Here is a 21,225-nt window from a genome sequence, read left to right on the forward strand (position 1 = left end):
CTTCTATTGAATTTTTTTAGTCCAGTTACTGTGTTCTTCAGCTCTATAATTTCTGTTTTGTAACTTTAAAATTATTTATCTGTTAAAAAATTCTAAGTTTGTTCATGCATTGCTGTCTTGACCTCAATGAGCATATTTATGACTGTTTATTGATTCCCTGTCAGATAAATCATGTATGTCCATTTCATTAGGGTTGGCTTCTGGGGATTTATATTGTTCTTTTATTTGGAAAAAATTTTGTTTTTTCATTTTCTTTGACTATCCATGATGGTTTCTGTATATTAGATACAACAACCACCTCTCCCAATCTTGTTATAGTAGACTCATGCAGGAGATGGTCCTCACCAATCAGCCCAGCCAGAGATTCTAAGTGCCTCTCAACTCTTTGAGCTTATCCAACTCACTGATTTTGTTCTCAGTAGCTTCCAGGAAATTAGAGTGGTCCAAGTCATGCTAGTGCCCTGAGAAAGGTGAAATAGAAGCCAGTTTCTCAAAATGCAGCTTGGAGAACTGGGGTGTCAGATATATGTTATAGTTACTTCTTTCCTCAGGGAGAAACTGAGAGCCACAATTTCACTCTCATTCATTCTGATTTAAACCAAGAGGTTCTGTGACAGATGCTTGCACTCTCATTCACACTGCACTTTGGGGCACTTGATGCATGCAGAAATTCTTTCTAGGGAAAGTCTTCAGACCTGGATTTTTTGCTGTAGCATGCCAGCAGAAAATGTGGGGGATTACTCACTCTGTTGTTCAAGCTTGCAAAAGTCTCACAACCTCCCTTCAGGGAGAGTCTGCAGACCTAGATTTATTGCTGTTATAAGCTGAGGTGGAAGGCACAGGAGTGCTGTCCTTCCCACTGAAGCTGGAGGAGGTTTATTCTTTGCCACATAAGCTCCCATATGCAGGGTAGTAAGAAACCAGACCTCAGGGTGGTGCTTGGAAAGTGTGCAAACTCCTTCCAGAGAGAAGCCAGAAGCTGGACTGAACCCAGGAGCTACAGCTGCTGAGAGTGTTTGCATGATTCAAAACCACTTCTATGATCTTTGTGCTTCAAAGAAATTATCCAGTGCCAAATCCCTGCTGCTCTCCATGCAAGGTGATTTAAAAGCCAAACCCGCTGGCAGGGATCATAAAAGCTGAGGTACTATATGTGTTGTAGGAACCCTTCACTCCTCAGGAAAAACCTAGGAGATGGGAATCCTAAGGGGGTGTGCTCAGGATGGAGTCTGTGCATTAGTCTTTCTCTGCTTTTCCTACTCACTTCAATGTGGATATTTTCTTAATTCTTCAGTGCACAGGGGTCTTTCAACTAGTTCTGGCTTTCTTTTGAAGGTAAATGATCCATGTGTAGGTGTCTATTTGGGCATCTGGGGAGGAGGCATAGTCAGGAGTGTCCTATTCTGCCATATTTTTGGACATCACTCCAGTTCTAGGCATTTCTTATAAAATCCTTTGGATTTCTACATAGCAAATCACTCATATCATGCACATATATAGACACTTTTATTTCTTCCCTTTCTGATCTGTATGTTTATGCTTGTAATTTTGTTTTCTTGTGTTATTTTATCAGATAGAATTCCCAGTACTATGTCAAATGTGTGATGAGAGTGAATACTCTTGCCTTGTTCCTGATCTAAGGGGGAAAACATTAAGTCTACACAGGCCTGATAATTCTTGATTTGATGTCAGATATAGTAAATTTTACTTTGTTGAATGCTAGATACTTTTGTGTTCTAATATATATTTATGAACCATTGTTCTGCAGTTTTGTTAAGTTACTTGGGAATGATTTGATCCTTTCAGGTCTGATTTATTAGGTGGCATGAGAGCAAGATTTTAATCTAGAGCTAATAATTCCCCACTACTGAGGCAACATCATTCTGCATACTCTTCCCAGTAGTTCAAGAATTGTAAAGTTTTCCACTCCGTCTGGCAGGAACAGGCATGAATCTTGGTTTTAAAAATAAACTCCAATTGTTTTCTCTTATTCTTTCAGGTATTTCTTTTCCCAGGTTCTGGTAGTTTCTTTACATACACACACTAATCAATACTCTGCTGAATACTCTGCGAATATCTGGAGTTCTCTCTCAGCATCTTTCAACTTTTTGTCCTTTGCCCTGGTCTCCACAGATTCTTAGTTATTTCTGCTTAACTCTGAGAGTCTGCTGTTGTCTGCCTGGGCTCCTCTTCTTGTGTTTGTCCTGGAAATTTTCTCAAGGAAGTAAACTGGGTCACTTCATTTGTTTCTCATCTCTCAAGGATTACTATCCTTTACTGCCTGATGTCTAATATCTTAAAACTATTGTTTCATATAGTTGTCTGTTTTTAAAGTCATTTCAGTTATAAGTGTTGATATGGTTTGGCTGTGTCTCCACCCAAATCTCATCTTGAATTGTAGCTCCCATAATTCCCATGCGTTGTGGGAAGGACCCAGTGGGGGAAAATTGAATCATGGGGGCAGTTTCCCCCATACCGTTCTTGTGGTAGTGAGTAAGTCTCATGAGATCTGATGGGTTTATAAGGGGAAACCCCCTTCGCTTGGCTCTCACTTCTCTCTTGTCTGCCACCATGTAAGATGTGCCTTTCACCTACTGCCATGATTGTGAGGCCTCCTCAGCCACAAGGAACTGTGAGTCAATTAAACCTCTTTTTCTTTATTAAACCTCTTGGTAATTTCTTTATAAATTACCAAGTCTCGTCTTTATCAGCAGTATGAAAATGGACCAATACACATCTGCATTCATTCCCTGTTATTTCATCTTTGCCAGAAGCAGAAGTTTGGAATTATTTTCTAAAACTTAATTTTGTTTTACAATTATGTAAATTTTTGTGGTTCTCAAGTAAAATAAACAGAACATGGTACATTCAAAGGACAGTGGGTACTATTTCTGTCCCCTCTGTCTTTTTTTTTGTATTTTTAGTAGAGACGGGGTTTCACCGTGGTCTCTATCTCCTGACCTCGTGATCTGCCCGCCTCAGCCTCCCAAAGTGCTGGGATTACAAGCGTGAGCCACTGCGCCCAGCCTTGTCCCCTCTGTCTTATTTCCTTCTTAGGAAGTGTCTAAGATGACCACCAATGATCCCCACCTCCTGGTATTCATGACCTTGTGTAATCACTTCCACATAAGTAGCTTCTAACCAATAGAATATGGCAACATTGAGGGGATATCATCTCATGATTAGATTATAAAAGATTGTGACTACCATCTCCCTTATAGACTCTTTCTCTTGCCTCCTTAAATCAGCAAGTTTCCATGTTAGAGAGTTCTTCATGGCAAGGCACTCTGAGTGGCTTCTAGCCAGCAGCTGTCAAAGAAGTGAATACCCTCAGTTCAATAATTCTTGAGGCACTGAATCCTCCCAAAATCATACAATTGAGCTTGGAAGTGAATCTCCAACTGTGCCTTCAGATGAAACCCTATCCTTGGATGATAACTTGATTATAGATTTGTGAGAGACCTTAAACAGAGAACCTAGATAATTTATGTCATCTTCCTGACCCACAGAAACTGTGAGACAAGTGTGCATTTTTATGCCACTACATTTTGGGGCTATTTGCTACATTTTCATAGATAATAACACCCTTTATAGATAATGTTTTATTTGATGATTTATTTTTCCATTATTCATTTTTAATTTTTAAGGTAAGTATATATTTAGTTGATCTTCATTATTCACAAATTCTTCATCTGCAAATTCACCTACTTGCTAAAATCCATTTATAACCCCAAAATCAATAGTCACAGCACTTTTCCAATTATTTGCAGACACACACAGAGTAGCAAAAATGTGTCACCTCATGTGCGCATTCTCAGTTGAGTTAGAACAAGGCAATACTCTGGCTTCTTGTTTCAGCTCACATACAGAGAAGACCAGAGGGTGGAGACAGAAGGGGCAGCACAGTAATGTACAAGAAGCTGCAGCTGTTAATGGAGTGACATTAGGCAAGTTAATTAACACTTCTAAACCTCATTTTCTCTTTTATAAAATAAAATCTACCCAGGATAAGTTGTTTTTAGGATTATTTTATATATTTATGTATCTATATATATGTGTGTGTGTATATATATATGTGCGTGTATATATATATATATATATATATATAATCTCAGCTGGGATTTCATTTTATAAAATAATATTTTATATATATATAATTTTATTTTTCCCCTGGAAGCAATGGTTCAGTACTTGCTAATCCAGGGTTTATGATGACTTTATAGAACATAACTTTTGTAAATAAAAAGGACTGGGGAAAGGGGTTACTTCATTTGTTTCTCACAGCAACTTTTTATATATGTTATGCACATATATAACAAATACATACATATTCATTCACTTTTATGTTAAAAATGGTAATAGCAAATATTTTCATTTTTCCACTTTATGTTTTTAACATATTCTTAATTTCAGGATACATAATATTATATCCTGAAATTCACTTCATGTTAGTACAGAAAGATATTTCTCCCTCCCTCTCTCTCTCCTCCAACCCCTCTCACGGCTAAATAGTACTGTTTTAAATGTTTGTGTTATCTGCTGTCTTTTGGTATTAAAAACAGTTTTGCAATAATCTTTTGGCTATTTTTTATTCCGAAGAATGTATCTTTGGGATATATTCTTCAAGTGGGGTTTCTGAATCATAGGGTAAAAATTATGTAGTGCCGTGGTTTTATAGGTATGTCCATACATTCTTTGATAATCCTCCCCTTAAGAGGTGGAGCTCAATTCCCATTCATTTGATTATCAGCTGGCCTGAGTGCCTCACTTCTAGCCAATAGAATACAGAAAAAGTAATCAGACACCACTTCCAATTTAGGTTATAAAAAGCCTGTGGCTTCTGTTTTGTGTGTGTTCTCTCCCCCTTGACTCACTTGGTCTGTAGAGAAGTCAGCTATCATATCATGAGGCAGCCTTAGAGAGAGGGAAGACACCTGCCATATCATGAAAACAATAAGGTAGCCTAAGGAAGGGCCCACATAGTGAGGAACTGAGGCCCGTAAGCAGCCATGTGAGCAAGCTTGGAAACTGATATTCTGAGGCTTCCCCACAGCTATTTGATTGAGTTTGGAAGCATATCCTCCTACAATTGAGCCTTGAAATAATTGCAGCCCTGGCCTATGGCTTGATTGCAATATCATGAGAGACTAAACCTGAACCACCCAGCCCAGCTGTTCCCATTCTTGACTCACAGAAACTATGAGACAAGAAATATTTATAATTTCAAGTTGCTAAGTTTTGGGTAATTTGTTACACCACAATAGATAACTAATACATGTAGTTTTGCTAGATATTGCCAATCCCTCTAAAGAGGGGATGTAAGTTTGCTGTCCCACCAGTAATACATGATATTTCCTATGGCCTAACAGTGTTGCCAAACTTAGAAAAATATTTTACAAGCAAATAGATGAGAAATGGTATCGTACTATGGCTTTAATTTTCTTCCTTTCATTATGAGGGAGGCTTCCTGTTCCTTCAACATCTTCTTTTTAAATTAGGTACTACATAAGGACAGCTTTCTGTGATTCTTAAGATGAAGATCTAAAGTTTTTACAATTCCTACAAGGCTCTCTGCATAGGAATAGTAGTAGAGTCTGGCCTTTTCCTGACCCTACAACTTCCACTGGCATCACTCCTTGAGGGTGAGGATTCTGAATTAATCATTACTATATACCTTCACCACTAAATCCAGTGTCTACACTGTCTTAAGCTCAAGTCAAGAAATAAATATTGATATAACTGTGGAAGTCTAAATAGAGATGAAGAGGTTAAGTGCTCACAACCAACCATTTCTTATCCTCTTTGTCTTGACCAACTTTTAGTCAGACTTGTCTCCTTCCCGCAGGCCCCTACATTTTGGCTTGCCCTGAGTTGAAACACTGCACTAATGCGCTATGATTCAAAACATCTCCCCTTAACCGCTTATTCTCAGAATTCCATGACAACAGAAACAATTTCTGTAGAAATGCCCTGGTTTTGCCACCTGCACCCCCCTATCTCATATCCTTCTCCCTACAAAGTTCCTGCTAACCCTTCTTACTCTTCCCTATTAAAAAAAAAAGTCATTTTGTTTGATATTGTGATTCTTGCAGATTTAAGATTGGAGCATTCTTCCTAATGCAACAGTGTTCTTTCTGAATACATTGTCTTGTTATCTAAGTCTGCATTTGTTTTGACATGAGAAATAAATTGCTAAATGTAAAACTGCTGCCTATTTCATAACATATCAAAAAGCATGACTCGTGTGAAAATTATGATTCAAAATTGTATTCATTTATACAAATGAAACATTGGTCTGTGAACACGCCTTTTGCTTTTTTAAAGCTCGATGTAAGGTCTAAGGGTTAAGATAACAATTTTAGTATTCTCTTTGGCTGGTTCATTTTTTAAAAATCATGTTGTTGTTGTTGTTTCTGAAATCTAACCTTCTCAGTCTCTCCCTTATGTCCGTTCCAGTTTTCAAGTCTCTCTTCTGTCTCAATCTGTCTACCACGCTCTACCCCTTAGATTCCCACTTCTATTCCTATGTCTACTTTTTTCTCTTCAGTCTCCCGTCTCTCCTCCTTTCTAGGCTGGCTCCTTTGTCCCCATTTCCCCCATTTTCTCTCTGATTCTCTGCTTCTCACCGTCCCTCTCTTTGTGCCTCAGTCTCCTCTTCCCTGCCTCTTAATTTCCCTTTTTCCTTCAGTCGACCTCTTATTACTTATTACTGCAATATCAATTTCCCTTATAAAGATTCCTTACCGTTGTTACTGGCATAATTACAGTACACAATGATTGTTCAGCCCTCCTCGCCCCCAGATTTTGTCCCTCTCCCACAGTGGAATCTCCCTGGAGAGGACCGCACCATTCCACGCTTCCCCTCTCAGCAATCGAATCTCCCGGCATGGGGCTGTACCATTCACAAACACGTCCATGGTACCATCTAAAATTCCTCCCCTTTCGTCAGAAGCATGCTTCCAATAGAGGAAGATTCACTCCAACTTCCTCTTAAATCCCCCTTGTAAAATCTTTATGCAAAAGTGTGCACCTTACTGCTCCTTTCGTAGGCCTTCTTTCCTTCGCCTTCCCCTCCCTTCGCTGCCGCGGTGGTACAGCCCACTCTCGGGCTCAGCACTGGGCGAATCCTCCGCTAGTACGGAGACGACCGGGCTCTCAAGATGGCGGCCCCATGCGGAAACAGCGTCAGGGAGCAGCCATGTTGCTTCCTGAACAAAGCTTCTGAAGATGCGGAACGGGCAAAACCGCCCCGTACGGAACGGCGCAGCCTCGGGAGCCCGGTGTGGTGCTCGCGGACAGGAAGCGGGAGAGTTTGCCAATATGGATGTGACAGCGGTTCCCATTAAGCGGTGATGGTGGTTTTGGGACCTGATAATCGAGCTGGGAGTCAGAGGCGGGATGTGTGCAGTGAAGGGTGAGTCTGTGGGATTGGTAATGGGAGGAGAGGAGCCCGTGAGGGTCAGTGGTAGGACGTTTATGAAATCACTGGTGGGGGAAGTAGGTTGGATTACTGTTGGATTTATGTGGGAGTCCAAGATGTGATTAGTAACTGGGAAGTGAGAGGTGAGGGGGTGTCTATGAGGTCAGGAATGGAGTGCAGGTGGACTGACTGATGAGTTTAACTGGGTTCAGTGATTTAGGGGACTCTGAGAAATCAGTGATGGGAGGCTATGGACTAAATGTTGGGGGCGTCCATGTGTTCAGTGATGTGATGGACATGGGGGAGTTCAGTAGGGTATATAATTGCTAGGCCTGAGAATTCCGAGATTTAGATGGGGACAGTAATGGGGCCACGGTGTCATGGTGGTCAGCCACATTTTACTGGGGAAGGCCTTTACTTAACGTTACATTTCCACAGCTCATAGGCAACTGTTTGAGTTCTTAAAGGTCAACCCCTTTTCACATCTTTTCTTAGTCTACCATTGCCCACTAAGCATTTCTGATGGTACCCCCATCAGAAATGGTCATTTTAAAACAAGACCAAACAAATCAAAACTGATAGAATCATAATAAAAAGTTTGATTTCAGTCCTCCACTTTCTAAGTTCATTTAAATCATTTTATATTTTATTCAAGAGACATTTATTGAGCATCTGCAGGATATCCAGAGATGAGTATGACTGTTTCTTTTGTTTCCTTCCAGATCTGTTTTGATACCCCCATATAAAATAATCTGTCTGTCATGGGAGCCCCCACGTCCTCTGAAATAGTTCAGCTCTGTCTGCATGACTTGTCCTGGGCCTGAGGAAAGTTTACCAGGTATTTACCTTACTGCATTGTGGTATACTTTTTTTTTCCAGTGGTTCCAACCTATCACCATTTTTGTATACAGACAATAGCGCTGTTGAAAAGAGCAATAAAAATTTAAACAGAAAACATCTTAAAATTAACCTTTGAGTTCATGCACATTGATTTAGCAAGAGCTTTCTAAGTTGGGGGGAAAATATGAGAGAGTTCTTGGAAAACTGTTGGAATTCAGCTGCTGGTTCTTTTTAGGAATAGGGAATACATGCCTCAGTTTTCCATTTGGTCATTCCCATTCTTATTGCCAAGGAGCTCCATCTTCCCTTATATCCTTATATAGCTATCCATGATTATTGCCTCATGAAAATCTTCTATAAATAGAATTGCTGATTCCCACGGGGAACAGTAAGTTGTTAGTAAATCAACTGGAAACATATCTTCGCATCTATCCAATTATAAAACCTTGGTCAGCTTCTATGTGATCATATTATAGGTACAAGGAGTAAAGAATGATCCCTCCTCCACATGGTGCCTGCTGATCCTTCTGTAAGGCTAACCAACCTTATCCCACAGGGTAGCCCATTAATTACCTGACTTCTGGTGTTAGTTGTTGCTAGACTGGTGAATGTGAAAGCTGCAGTCTGGGTTTGGGCTATGAAAAACATTCTGATCACCAGTTTTGCTTTTTCAGTCATCTGGCCTTTTGGAAGAGAGCAAAAAATGATGAAGTCCCAGGTAAGTTGCTTTAAAAAAAAAATTATTCTTTGGTTTTTCATACAATCAAATGGAAAGTGAAGATAGCTAAAATCTGGATGAAGGGAAAGGTGGTAACAACAAAGATCAAGACCTCGAAGGAGTTGCTAGATAATATGTAAAAAACCTGGCTGGCAACCATTTTTATAAATTAATGTACTAATTGTTGTAATCTTACTTGCAGACATCATGAGTTACACGATTTGCATTTCCCTAAAGAGAAAGATAAATTTCCCATGGTAAGAAAATGTTTCTTGCCATATAAGACTAAAAAAAATTTCTTTTTGGCTTTTACTCTAGGAGGTGGAGTGCACAGTGTTCTCACCAACACTCCTTTGCTAAATGCCACCGTAGGTTTCTTGTAATGGTGTCTTAAAATGATCTTTTTTAGAGGGGATGTATCATAATGTCTAGCCAAACTCCTTGAACCTTATTCTTGAGTGGGGGTTGGCAAATTATTGCCATGGGCCAAATCCCATTCTCCAACTGTTTTTATAAACAAAGTTTTATTGGAGCACAGCCATGCTGTTTGTTTACATGTTGTCTATAGCTTTTTTCTAGCTACAATGGCAGACTTGAGTAGTTACAAAAGAAACCATATGGCCTGCAATGCCAAAAATGTAAACTTTACTGAAAAAGTTTGTTGACCCCTGCTTTTGAGGAACAAATTGATTACAGGTGCTTCCTATTGTCCAGCTTTATCCACAGGTAAATTCATTAATGTAAGATAGGCACATTTTGAATGTTTTTCTAAACTATGTACTTCTCTCAAAAAAGCCGTTCTTAAATTATGTTTATCTGGCAAATCTTTGGAGGGCAAAGGTCCCTGATGCTGCATATCTTTTGCTGTGCTTTCAGAATTTGTAGGATTACTGTCAAGTTCAAGGCTGTTCCTTCTTTGCTCTCCCATTTTTAAAAGTTTGTATTATTTTTTCTTTCTGCCAGCATTGGCATGTAAACATTTAAAATTATATAAAAGATAAAAATTTAAAACAAAGAGACCTTTTAACTTAAACTCACCTTCTCCCAGGATAATCAGTGTTAACCATTGCTTCTAACCTTCCAAACCTTTTTTGATATGAATATAACTGTGATTAACAGTTTATATGTAAAAGTACAAATGTGTGAGAATGTCTCTTATTTTCTTGCGCTTTTCTTTTGGAAAAAGAATGTTATAGTAAACATTTTGTTCTGCAACCTGATTTTTAACTTACTGTCCAATATAAAGGTCTTTTGTGTACATTTAGAATATCTTTTTCCATATCAGTACATAGAATTCTCCTTTATTATTTTATCAGATGCATAATATTTCCTTGTGGCCTGGTTGCCTGGGATTGTTTCTTCATCTTACAGATAGAGATTATAATCCTCATAGGGTTGTTGTGAGAACTGAGTAAAAACCATGCTTAAAACCATAACTGGGGCATGGTTTGTACTGAAATATTTAAGTGTCAGCTATTATCACATCATCATTATGATTATCATTGTCAAATCTTGAAATCAGCTTTTACATTAGGAGTCCTTGTGTATATTTTACAGTAGAGTTTAGAGTTCTATTGCAAAAAGATTTTTTAATTGTTTTTGTTTTTGGATTTCAGTAGCTTTGTTTTAGAGCCGTGAGGACTAATATAGTAGCCATCAGCCAAATGTGGTTACTGAACACTTGAAATTGGCTAGTCTGAATTGAGATATGTTGTGTTAAGTACATACCAGATTTCAAAGTTATATTTCCACAAAACTCACTAGTAGTTTTTAAGGATCCCATGTGGAAATGATATCTTGAGTAATATATTGGAATAAATGTGTATTATTGAAAATAATTTTTTGAATGTGGTTCCTAGAAAATGTAAACTTACCTATCTGGTTAGCTTTATATTTCTGTTACACAGCACTGCTTTGAAGGAGAATGGATTTTTTACTTAGCCCAGTAAATCCAACTGCTGTGGGTAATTAGTTGATTAAATGCTTCTTCCTTCAGGAAGAGGGCTGTATATTAGTTCCCTACCATCCAGAAGTGAAGTCGTTTTTACACATATCCTCCTTTTCAGCCTCTAACACCTATTTCTCTTTCATTTTTTCCATCACTTAATAGCACTTCCATTTCCCCAGGGACCCAAGCTGTAAAAATTGTAGTTGACAAAAGTATAATTTTCCACTGATTATATACTATATTTTTCTCAAAACTAAGAAATTTATACCTACTTGTTATATTGAAGCATTTGGGTATCATTAATAAAGCAAAATCAGAATGTTAGAATGATAACATCTATGAATTTACCTCTCAGAATGGATTTCCTCTGTATTCCACATTTATTATCTTTCTTATGTTACTTTTCTTCAGATAAATGTAGACTAATACACAAAACAGTTTTTAACTAAACATGAGTTTTAATTTATTTTTTCTTTATAATCATTATTCATTTCTTTTTAACAAATGTTTTTTAAGTACCCAGTATGTGTCATATGCACTGGCTAGCTGTTGAATATCCTGAGCAGATTTACTTATAGTTTTCTTCTGGAAGGACTGCAAAGAAAAAAGAGATGTAGAAACCAACATTAACACATTGGCAGAGATGTAAAGAGATGTAGAAACTAACATTAACACATAAAAGTTCTGTAGCAGACATGGGAGCAGGTACTGTTATAGCAGAGAGGGGGGAACAACCAGATTTCTAAGGAAGTAGGTAATAGGCTTAAATGATTATTGAACTTTGGCTCATGAGGAAAGTAGGCTGAGGACAGGAAGCAGCATTTGTAAAAGTAGAAAGGGCAGAGTGATTTTAGGAAGGCTGAGAATTTGGAAACTAAAATGGAGAGTGCTTCATGGAAAGGTCGACTAAGGTTGGTATTGAAGTGATAAAATATAAAAGATCATGATGTTTACAGTATCAGGGAGGCAGTTTGGACTGCAGTAGTAGTCAAAAACCTAGACTACTGAGTGAGAATAAATCTTGCAGATATGAGAGTTCATCAATCACATATTTAGTTTGTAATCCTTGGCAAGTATTTACTTAACCACTGTAATCCTCAGTTTTCTTATACGTACAATAGGAAAATTAACAGTATTGTTACGGACAACTAAGTGTTTGCAGCTTGACAGAGTGAATATGGAATTGGTGTGGGATGAGAGAAAGCTTGAGATTTGAGATGACTGAGATGAGACTGTGTTAGCAAAGAAGAAAACAAAGGAGGCTTTTAAGCAGGCAATGTTGACATTTGAAATAATCATTTTCATTCTGAAAGTGGTGTTTGGTTATTATGGAATATTTAGGGAAAAAGTCTGAACAATTTATTTAAAATAATACAGATCACTATTGGATTAGTTTCTGCTATTAGTTAACAGCTATTGTGAGGATAATGGTGACATAATTAAAATAGTCAATTTTCCCTCCAGAAACATTTTATAACTCTACTCTTACCCAAATTCTTTTTTTTTTTTTTTTTTTTTTTTTTTGAGACGGAGTCTTGCTCTGTCGCCCAGGCTAGAGTGCAGTGGCGCCATCTCGGCTCACTGCAAGCTCCGCCTCCCGGGTTCACGCCATTCTCCTGCCTCAGCCTCTCCGAGTAGCTGGGACTACAGGCGCCCGCCACCGCGCCCGGCTAATTTTTTGTATTTTTAGTAGAGACAGGGTTTCACCGTGGTCTCGATCTCCTGACCTCGTGATCCGCCCGCCTCGGCCTCCCAAAGTGCTGGGATTACAAGCGTGAGCCACCGTGCCCGGCCAATTCTTTTTTGATGTTATGTCACTAATTTGTTGTTGGTTTCTTCATTAATGTTTTCTGCACATTTTTGTTGAGTTTATCATTCAGGATTCCTTATTTTTTGTTGCTACTGTAATTGGTATATTCATTCTATTACTAACTATTGTATGTATATAAGAAAGCTATTAAATTTGGGGGAAGCTAACATCATTTTCCTATGAAATAAAGAGATTAGATTAATGATCTTCTAGAGCTCTGACATTCTATGATTCTCTAAATGTAGCTTTTCTTTTTTAAAAAAAATGTACTTACAAAGGGCATTTCTGCTCTATAATCATTAATTAAAATTCTCCTGTGTCTTATTTTGTTACTTTTATGGCCTTTAGTACTTTTTAGAGTTTAAATTTTTATCCCATCAGAATTTATTCTTTTTCCCAGGTATTATATAGTGTATTGGTTTGCTAGGATTGCTATGACAAAGTACCACAAACTGGGTGGCTTAAACAATAGAAATTTAGTCTCATAGTTCTGGAGGCTAGAAGTCCAAAATCAAGGTTGTTCTTCTTCAGGACTGTGAGGGATATATTTGTTTCGTGCCGCTCTCCTTGGCTTCTTTGTAACTATCTTCTTTTTTCTCTTTGCATTATCTTCCCTCTATGCATGTCTTTGTGTTCAAATTTCCCCCTTTGGATAAGGACACAGATCATATTGGATTCAGTTTCACCCTAAATACCTCATATAGCTAGGTATATCTGCAATGACCCTGTTTCCAAGTCATACCACATTTTGAAGTACTGGGGGTTAGGACTTCAACATATAAATATTCAGGAGATACAACTCAACCCATAATATTTCTTCAACATTATTATTTTCCTGTTTACTATTCATTGTTTCAAAACTATTCATCCAATAATCCATCTTCCTCCCAGTTATTTGGGTGCTACCTTTAAAATGTATGAAATTACTATATGTATTAGGTAGGCATTTTATGGTTTACCTCTTTTTTTCTCCTCATATTGCCTGGCTCTGCTTGCTAAAAACAGGATTTTATTTTATTTTTCCCAAAAACTATGATACAAAACTAGGCGTGGGTGTAGTTGTGCACATTATAGTAGAAACTATGAGAATAATCATTTCAGATTGAACAGGAATTTACTATTACAGGGGTTAGTATCATTCAAGGATGTGGCTGTGGATTTCACCCAGGAGGAGTGGCAGCAACTTGACCCTTCTCAGAGGACCCTGTACAGGGATGTGATGCTGGAGAACTACAGCCACCTGGTCTCAATGGGTAAGGATGGCTTCCCTGAATAACTCAGAGTTGTCCAATCAAGTGTCTTTCCTTACCAGTTGCTGTGATGAGATTGTTCCTGATGTATGTCATGACTTTTATGACCTTCATACCTTTGCAAATGGAGGTTATGCCTTTGTTGAAGGCTAACTGGACAGCTTCAATGTAGACCATCTGAAACTGCACCTTCTTTTTTCCTTCAGTGCAGTCAATCTCAATTCTTTGTGATTTCTGTTTAATAGGGTATCCAGTTTCCAAACCAGATGTCATCTCCAAGTTGGAACAAGGAGAAGAGCCATGGATCATAAAGGGAGACATATCAAATTGGATCTATCCAGATGAATATCAGACAGATGGGAGACAAGGGAAGTGAAATATCAATTTATGTGTGTTTTTTTAATTGATTGGTGCCTGAGGTTTATGTTTCTATCCTTATTGAAATCTCCTATTCTTTGCTTCTATGCTGAGAATTTAGTAGTCACTCAACAAGCAATTGTGAAGCCTTTCAGAGTTCTATTTTTTGTTGTTCCTGTCTCATGTGTGTGTGTATATATATATATATATATATATATTTATATTTATTGTCTTTCCTGAAAGGGTTTTAAAGGCAATAGAAGATAAATTCCTTTCAAGAACATAAGCTGTACTTTAAAAGGCAATATTCCCAGATAAATGACTGTATTAAATTAAATGTCAAATACAGTTACTGTTTTGAAAGTTCAGAGAAAATTAGAGTCTAAAGAGATGTGAGAGTATTTGAGAAACATTTTTCAGAGCATGCAACTGTAACTGCTCTGAATGACATAAATGCTGATGAGGCTGAAGGAGGGTGAAGGCAAGCAAACAGTGTTGGAGAGAGAGTATATGAACAAAAACCTTAGGGTCAGGAAGATACAGCTTTTCTGGGAGAACTTTACTAGTTTTACTTGACATGTATAGAAAGTAGTTTATTGGGAGTAGTGGAATTTACATCTGTATTCTCAGTTTGACTCTGATACTGAATCTGTAGCAGGATATTGGATCTATTATTTGTGTTAGTTGTTAGGAAAATAGATGGAGGAGAGTTATTTTGCCTATAGAAGATACCTTGTTTCTTTAGAGTGATGGTAGAATAAGAATGTGTAGCACATGGTTTATAATATAAATGAAATTAAAAGATGAAAAGGGGTTTCTATTCAGAAAGCAGAAGTGAAATATTCTAGAAGAATAATAAAAAATTAGTGATGAGACCCCACTTTTTCATCTCTTTTAAGTTTAGTTTTTACATGATTATTTCTGTATAACATTCTTGTCTATCTATTCACCTGATAACACTATCTACTGTACTGTCTTCTGAGATGACCTGTTTCCATCCTTCTTTTGTGAATTCATCTACCATGTTGGATCATCCATTTGTTCTACTTCTTTACCCTCTGTTAATTGACTCTTGTGATGACTCTTAAATTGTATCTTTTCTTCTTTTAGACAGGAAGAGTAAGCTTCACAACTCCCAGTCCTGTATTTTGGGGACAGTTTCCTTCCATCATAAGATATTGAAAGGAGTCACAAGGGATGGTTCATTGTGCTCCATTTTAAAAGTCTGTCAAGGTGATGGTCAGCTGCAGAGATTTCTAGATAATCAAGACAAACTCTTCAGGCAGGTCACATTTGTTAACAGCAAAACAGTGACTGAGGCATCAGGGCATAAATATAATCCATTGGGGAAAATATTTCAAGAGTGCATAGAAACTGATACATCAATACAGAGATTCCATAAATATGATGCATTTAAAAAGAACTTAAAACCAAATGTTGACCTACCAAGTTGTTATAAGAGCAATTCAAGAAAAAAACCTGATCAGAGTTTTGGAGGTGGAAAATCATCTAGCCAGAGTGAGCCCAATTCTAATCTTGAGAAGATTCACAATGGAGTAATACCTTTTGATGATAATCAGTGTGGAAACGTTTTTAGAAATACACAATCCCTTATTCAATATCAGAATGTGGAAACTAAAGAGAAAAGCTGTGTATGCGTTACATGTGGAAAAGCCTTTGCTAAGAAGTCACAACTCATTGTACATCAAAGAATTCATACTGGAAAGAAACCATATGATTGTGGTGCATGCGGAAAAGCCTTCAGTGAGAAGTTTCATCTTGTTGTACATCAGAGAACTCATACTGGGGAGAAACCTTATGATTGTTCTGAATGTGGAAAAGCCTTCTCTCAGAAATCATCCCTTATTATACATCAGAGAGTTCACACTGGGGAAAAACCCTATGAATGTAGTGAATGTGGGAAAGCCTTCTCCCAGAAATCACCCCTCATTATACATCAGAGAATACATACTGGGGAAAAACCATATGAATGTAGAGAGTGTGGGAAGGCCTTTTCCCAGAAGTCACAGCTGATTATACACCACAGAGCTCATACTGGAGAGAAACCATATGAGTGTACTGAATGTGGGAAAGCCTTCTGTGAGAAGTCCCACCTCATTATACATAAAAGAATTCACACTGGTGAGAAACCCTACAAATGTGCTCAATGTGAGGAAGCCTTCAGCAGGAAGACAGAACTCATTACACATCAGTTAGTTCATACTGGGGAAAAACCTTATGAATGTACTGAATGTGGAAAGACATTCTCCCGCAAGTCACAGCTCATCATACATCAGAGAACACATACTGGAGAAAAACCCTATAAATGTAGTGAATGTGGCAAAGCCTTCTGCCAGAAGTCACATCTGATTGGACATCAGAGAATTCACACAGGAGAAAAACCTTATATATGTACTGAATGTGGGAAAGCCTTCTCTCAGAAGTCCCACCTTCCGGGACACCAACGAATTCATACAGGAGAGAAACCTTACATATGTGCTGAATGTGGAAAGGCCTTTTCTCAGAAGTCAGACCTTGTTTTACATCAGAGGATTCATACTGGGGAAAGACCCTATCAGTGTGCTATATGTGGGAAGGCCTTCATCCAGAAGTCACAACTAACTGTACACCAGAGAATTCACACAGTGGTAAAATCATAATGAACTGGCCACAGAAAAGCCTTAGTATTAGCTCAAGCCTTAATAATTACTAGAAACCCAATTAATTTGATAAGCTTGGGGACAACATCCCAATAGATAAAAATTTTTAAGGGAATTTGTTTCTAGTTTGGTGATGCCTAACTTTTCCAGCAAAGATGATGGAAAATAGTTATATAAATGAACATTTTTAATATGGCATGTAAAGCTTTTAAAGTTATGAACTCAGTGATCAGCACAGCAAGTTAAGCATACAGAATATTGTCAAGTTGCATATTCCTTATACTACATAATGATAATCAGCCATTGTGAAACTGCTAATATTAGCTTGTCATAATTATGGCCATAAAGTAATTTTTCTATAAAAGACATGGAAGAAAGCTTGAGTAAACAACAAAATAAAACCTATACACTATTTTAAGAAGGAGCTTGAGCAGGACCCCTAAAGCAACATGTAAAGTTCTTGTACAAAAAATGGAATGATAGGTTGATCAGATTCAGTAAAGTTGATCAGTATGCATTTTCCCATCTCAAGCATATAGGTTGACCTGCATCTCTGGAAGGACCTTGAGATTGATGCATTTTGAGCAGGTCTCCCTTTTACTCTTCCCAACTGGGAACTTGGAGCTGAAAACCATTGGCACTGAGGCCAGATGGTCTTGGGTTTAATCCTGGCTCAGTGCCTCACAGATTGTGTGACTTTAGGCAAACATACTTCCCCTATCTGAGTATTTTTTATCAATAAGTACAAACACAATGCAGAGCTCATTTTCAGTTAATATTAGTACTTTTTAAATCTTTACTCTCTATCTTGAAGCATTAGATGTTAAGACTAATGTGTAAAAACCATGTCTGAACTTGCTTTTCCCTCTGGACACTCTGCTTTTGATTGCCTATCCCTATAAGTGGCTCATTTTACTGTCTTCTGATCCTGGTGGCCTTATTTTTGCTATGTTAAGGTTATGTTTTTTAATACTTGCATTTATTATTTTCATATACTTCTATAAACCATGGTGATTGCACATAAAGACCCTGCCTAATGTCTCTTCACTTCTTTGTGATCCTTTCCCTGAAGCCCCAACTGTTTTCCCTGAAAACTTACAGGGTAAAACTCTTGGGGTGAGAAGTAATGCCTGCATAGCCTTGAGAACTGGAGGCCTCTAAGATATCACCTACTATACTTTCTGTCATTCCATCCATTCCCCCATAAGCATTTTTAGATGAGCACCCTTGCTGGAAGTGACCTGCAGGAGAGCATACTTGGCAAGAATGAGAATACCTGTGTGATAAACACAGCATCTGCACATATTTCCTGCTTGATTTCCTATCCACTTGATCCCCTTCCTGCTTGGCTAAACTGTTGTGAAAACATGGGGCTCCTCTAGTTGAGAACAACTGTAGAGTAGAGGGCACACTGGATAGGGATGTGGGAACTGAGTATTAAAGATGCCATTCACTGGACAGGGATGTGGGAACTCAATATTAAAGATGTCATTCCCCCTACATCCCAGTTGATGTATATATTGTTGGGGTGGGAAAAGAGAAATCCAGAAGAGCAAGCCCATTCATAAAACAGATCTGCTAATTTTATTGTTCAATAACAGAAATAAAAATGCTATATAGCATGTGGGTAGCTATCACATGGCTATAAAACCAGTGGATTTTTAGCTCTATTTATATGGAACCAAAGCTACAGTTGTGTGGAACTAAGCTTCCCCTCTATTGGTAAATGGCAGATACCCAGTTTTCATCAATAGTTACATTGAGCTTACTCTGATGTCCTGTTTTGCATAATTCTTTTATCAGGCTTACTCTGATGGTCTGTTCTTTATATATTTTTTAATCTGTGCATCCTATGGTTGCCCCGACAGTGTGTCTAATACGTGTGATTAGTCATATTCTTCACTCCTCAACAAAATTACACTAGTTTTTCACAATAGTCAATGAACCTTATATAAACACCTCAACAACCTTTTTTATAAAAATCTTATAATTTGGTTCTAAAATTATATACAGAAATGCTCCAAGGCAAGAGTAGCTAAGACACTTTTGAAGAACAAATTTGGATAACTTATTAGACTTCTTATAAAACAGTGGTAATTAAGGCAATGTGGTATTACACAAGTAATCATGTAGATCAATGGTAAAAGAGAATCTGAAAACTGATAATTACCTGTAGACACTTGAATTATGACAAAGTTGACATTCTAGAACAATGGGAGGAAACTCACCTTTTCAATAATGCCTCTGGCTCAGTTATCCAAATGGGTAAAACATAGAAAAAACAAATTTACTGCATACCATTCACAAAATTTATTCTGCCTAAACCTGTAAAAGAGGACAATATATAGCAGTAAGTATAGATCAGGCAAAAAGAAAGCCTGAAAATACCTAAGCAACAGTCTCAATAGGTTAGAATAAAAAAGCACTGTGATCTAACTCCAAAAAAGTAAAAAGGACATGATAAAAGTAAGAGAAGATGAAGAAATAGGAAAACACACAAAATTGGAACAACAAAACAAAAAAATTATGGCTCACGTCTGTAATCCCCATACTTTAGGAGAACAAGGTGGGAGGACACCTTGACCCCAGGAGCTCAAGGCTACAGTGATTGCACCACTGCACTCCAGCCTGGGTGACAGAATGAAACCCTTTCTCAAAAAAATGTAGATTGAAAAAAATAATAAACCTTTAAGTAAACTGGGAATAAAGGGCAGCCTCCTCAAATAGTTAAAGGGCATAGATAAAAAAACCTACAGTTAACATCATATTTAATGGCTGGAGAAAGGCAAGAATATTTACTTGACTCTAGTTAACATTATACTGGCAAATTTAGCCAGTGCAATAAGCAAAGCAAAGTAGGGAGTGGGCCTGCAACCTGGAAAGGAAGAAATAAAAGTGTTATTATTTGTAGACAACATATCTTTCTATGTAGAAGATCTCAAAAACTGCACAAAATATTTAGTAGACCTAATAAGCAGGTTTTGCAAAATATCTAAATAATTTGGAGAGATTAATTAAAACTCAGGTATTCTGATTCTAGAGTCTACACACTTAACAATTATGTTATGCTGCCTCTCCTGCCTCCCTTTCCCTTCTGTAATTAACAAAATTATCTTCCACACCATTTTCTGAATTGGTTCATGATACATGATGCTTGCATGCAGATGCACCTATTATTTAGCCAAACTTTAATATTGAAAAAAAAAACATAGAAACATTTAAGTCACCATTTAATCAAAAATTGAATCTTAATCCTTATGTTTTAGTGTTCAAAAATGACGTCTTATACATCCTGACAGATAGTTTATTGGGAATACAGACCTATGATAATCATGTTGGATCTTTAAACGAGTTATGAGGATTCTTATCTGCAGAACATTGGGGATGTGATTGATGCTAAATATTCAGTGAATGCCCTGAGCTTTGACCCTCTAGGATTGGAAAGTATAGAAATTTAGTCCCTTGGGAGTTGTGTCCTGGTTGATGATACTCTTTTTTGCTAGTTTGCCAAAAAATTTAAAGATCCTGGCCCTGGATTTTGTTGTTGAGAAGACCAACAGGAAGCTTGATTTAATGTCTAACACTGCTTTGAAATTCCACATCTATGGAAAATCTCAGCATGTTCATGGATATGGCTGCCTGAAAAGTGCCATACCATACACAATTACAGCTGCCAGAGACAGACCAAAATCAGTGCCTGTCATTGGAATGGATACGTGGTCATCTGGCAAAACATGGTCATGTTCATATTGTCTCTTTTACTATACATGAAGTGGCACAATATAACTTGGCAGTAGATTGGGATAAGCTAAAAATGTGTAGTACAAATGCTAAACAAACCACTAAAATAACAAAACAGAGTTATAGCTTAAATCCAAAAAGAAAGAAGTAATCATAACAAATAATCCAAAACAAGGTAGAAAAAGAGAACAAAAAAACAGAACAAACAGAAAACAAAATGATAGTCTTAATCTAATGATATAAATACTCAGATTAAACATAAATGATCTAAAGATACCAATTAGGGGAAGAGATTGTCATATTAGATAAAAACGCAGAGACTATATGCTGCCTACAAGAAACATACTTTAAATGTAAAGACACAAATGGGTTTAAAGTAAAAGAATGGAAAAAAGACATACCATGATAACACAAAAGAAATCTGGAGGGCCTATATTAATATCAGATAAAATATATTTCAGGATAAATAATAACTAACAGA

The 21,225-nt window shown here is 37.4% G+C and overlaps 3 protein-coding genes across 9 annotated transcripts in view; 2 read left to right on the forward strand and 1 right to left on the reverse strand.

Annotated features, from left to right (window-relative positions):
• LOC129486149 (zinc finger protein 300-like) overlaps positions 1-4,001 on the forward strand; it is an 82,822-nt gene extending 78,821 nt beyond the window's left edge. For both annotated transcript variants that reach the window (XR_010121682.1, XM_063642693.1), the window contains one exon: positions 3,859-4,001. Coding sequence is in view for 1 of the 2 variants with exons in the window: in XM_063642693.1 (XP_063498763.1) it covers positions 3,859-3,941 (83 nt within the window). In the remaining variant the exon portion in view is untranslated. The remainder of the gene's footprint in view (positions 1-3,858) is intronic.
• Positions 4,002-7,101: 3,100 nt separating this feature from the next.
• ZNF300 (zinc finger protein 300) lies at positions 7,102-18,028 on the forward strand. The gene is made up of 6 exons (XM_055285602.2): positions 7,102-7,414; positions 8,143-8,258; positions 8,935-8,978; positions 13,863-13,989; positions 14,232-14,358; positions 15,458-18,028. Exons 2-6 carry the CDS (start codon positions 8,225-8,227, stop codon positions 17,001-17,003), a joined length of 1,878 nt encoding a protein of 625 aa, XP_055141577.1. The 5' UTR covers positions 7,102-7,414; positions 8,143-8,224; the 3' UTR covers positions 17,004-18,028.
• Positions 11,365-21,225, reverse strand: part of IRGM (immunity related GTPase M) — an 85,839-nt gene continuing 75,978 nt past the window's right edge. For 3 of the 6 annotated variants that reach the window (XM_063642688.1, XM_055285603.2, XM_063642690.1), the window contains 2 exons: positions 19,232-19,328; positions 11,365-11,520 (listed from right to left, as the gene is read on the reverse strand). In XM_063642688.1, coding sequence (XP_063498758.1) covers positions 19,291-19,328 — 38 coding nt within the window. In that variant the 3' untranslated portion in view covers positions 11,365-11,520; positions 19,232-19,290. Of the gene's footprint in view, positions 11,521-13,345; positions 13,383-15,293; positions 15,600-19,231; positions 19,329-21,225 lie in introns of those variants that run through there. The other 3 variants (XR_010121679.1, XM_063642689.1, XR_010121680.1) reach the window with 2 other exon arrangements.

The sequence above is a fragment of the Symphalangus syndactylus genome, chromosome 7, assembly GCF_028878055.3.
Source record: "Symphalangus syndactylus isolate Jambi chromosome 7, NHGRI_mSymSyn1-v2.1_pri, whole genome shotgun sequence".
Taxonomy (NCBI): domain Eukaryota; kingdom Metazoa; phylum Chordata; class Mammalia; order Primates; family Hylobatidae; genus Symphalangus; species Symphalangus syndactylus.

What these genes read in the sequence shown, in the direction of transcription:
- ZNF300 (XM_055285602.2), top strand. Translation starts at nt 8,225, where the DNA reads ATGACTTGTCCTGGGCCTGAGGAAAGTTTACCAG. An exon ending in AAAAAATGATGAAGTCCCAG is followed by an intron (nt 8,979 to 13,862) that starts GTAAGTTGCTTT and finishes TTACTATTACAG; the next exon opens with GGGTTAGTATCATTCAAGGA. An exon ending in ACAGATGGGAGACAAGGGAA is followed by an intron (nt 14,359 to 15,457) that starts GTGAAATATCAA and finishes TCTTTTAGACAG; the next exon opens with GAAGAGTAAGCTTCACAACT.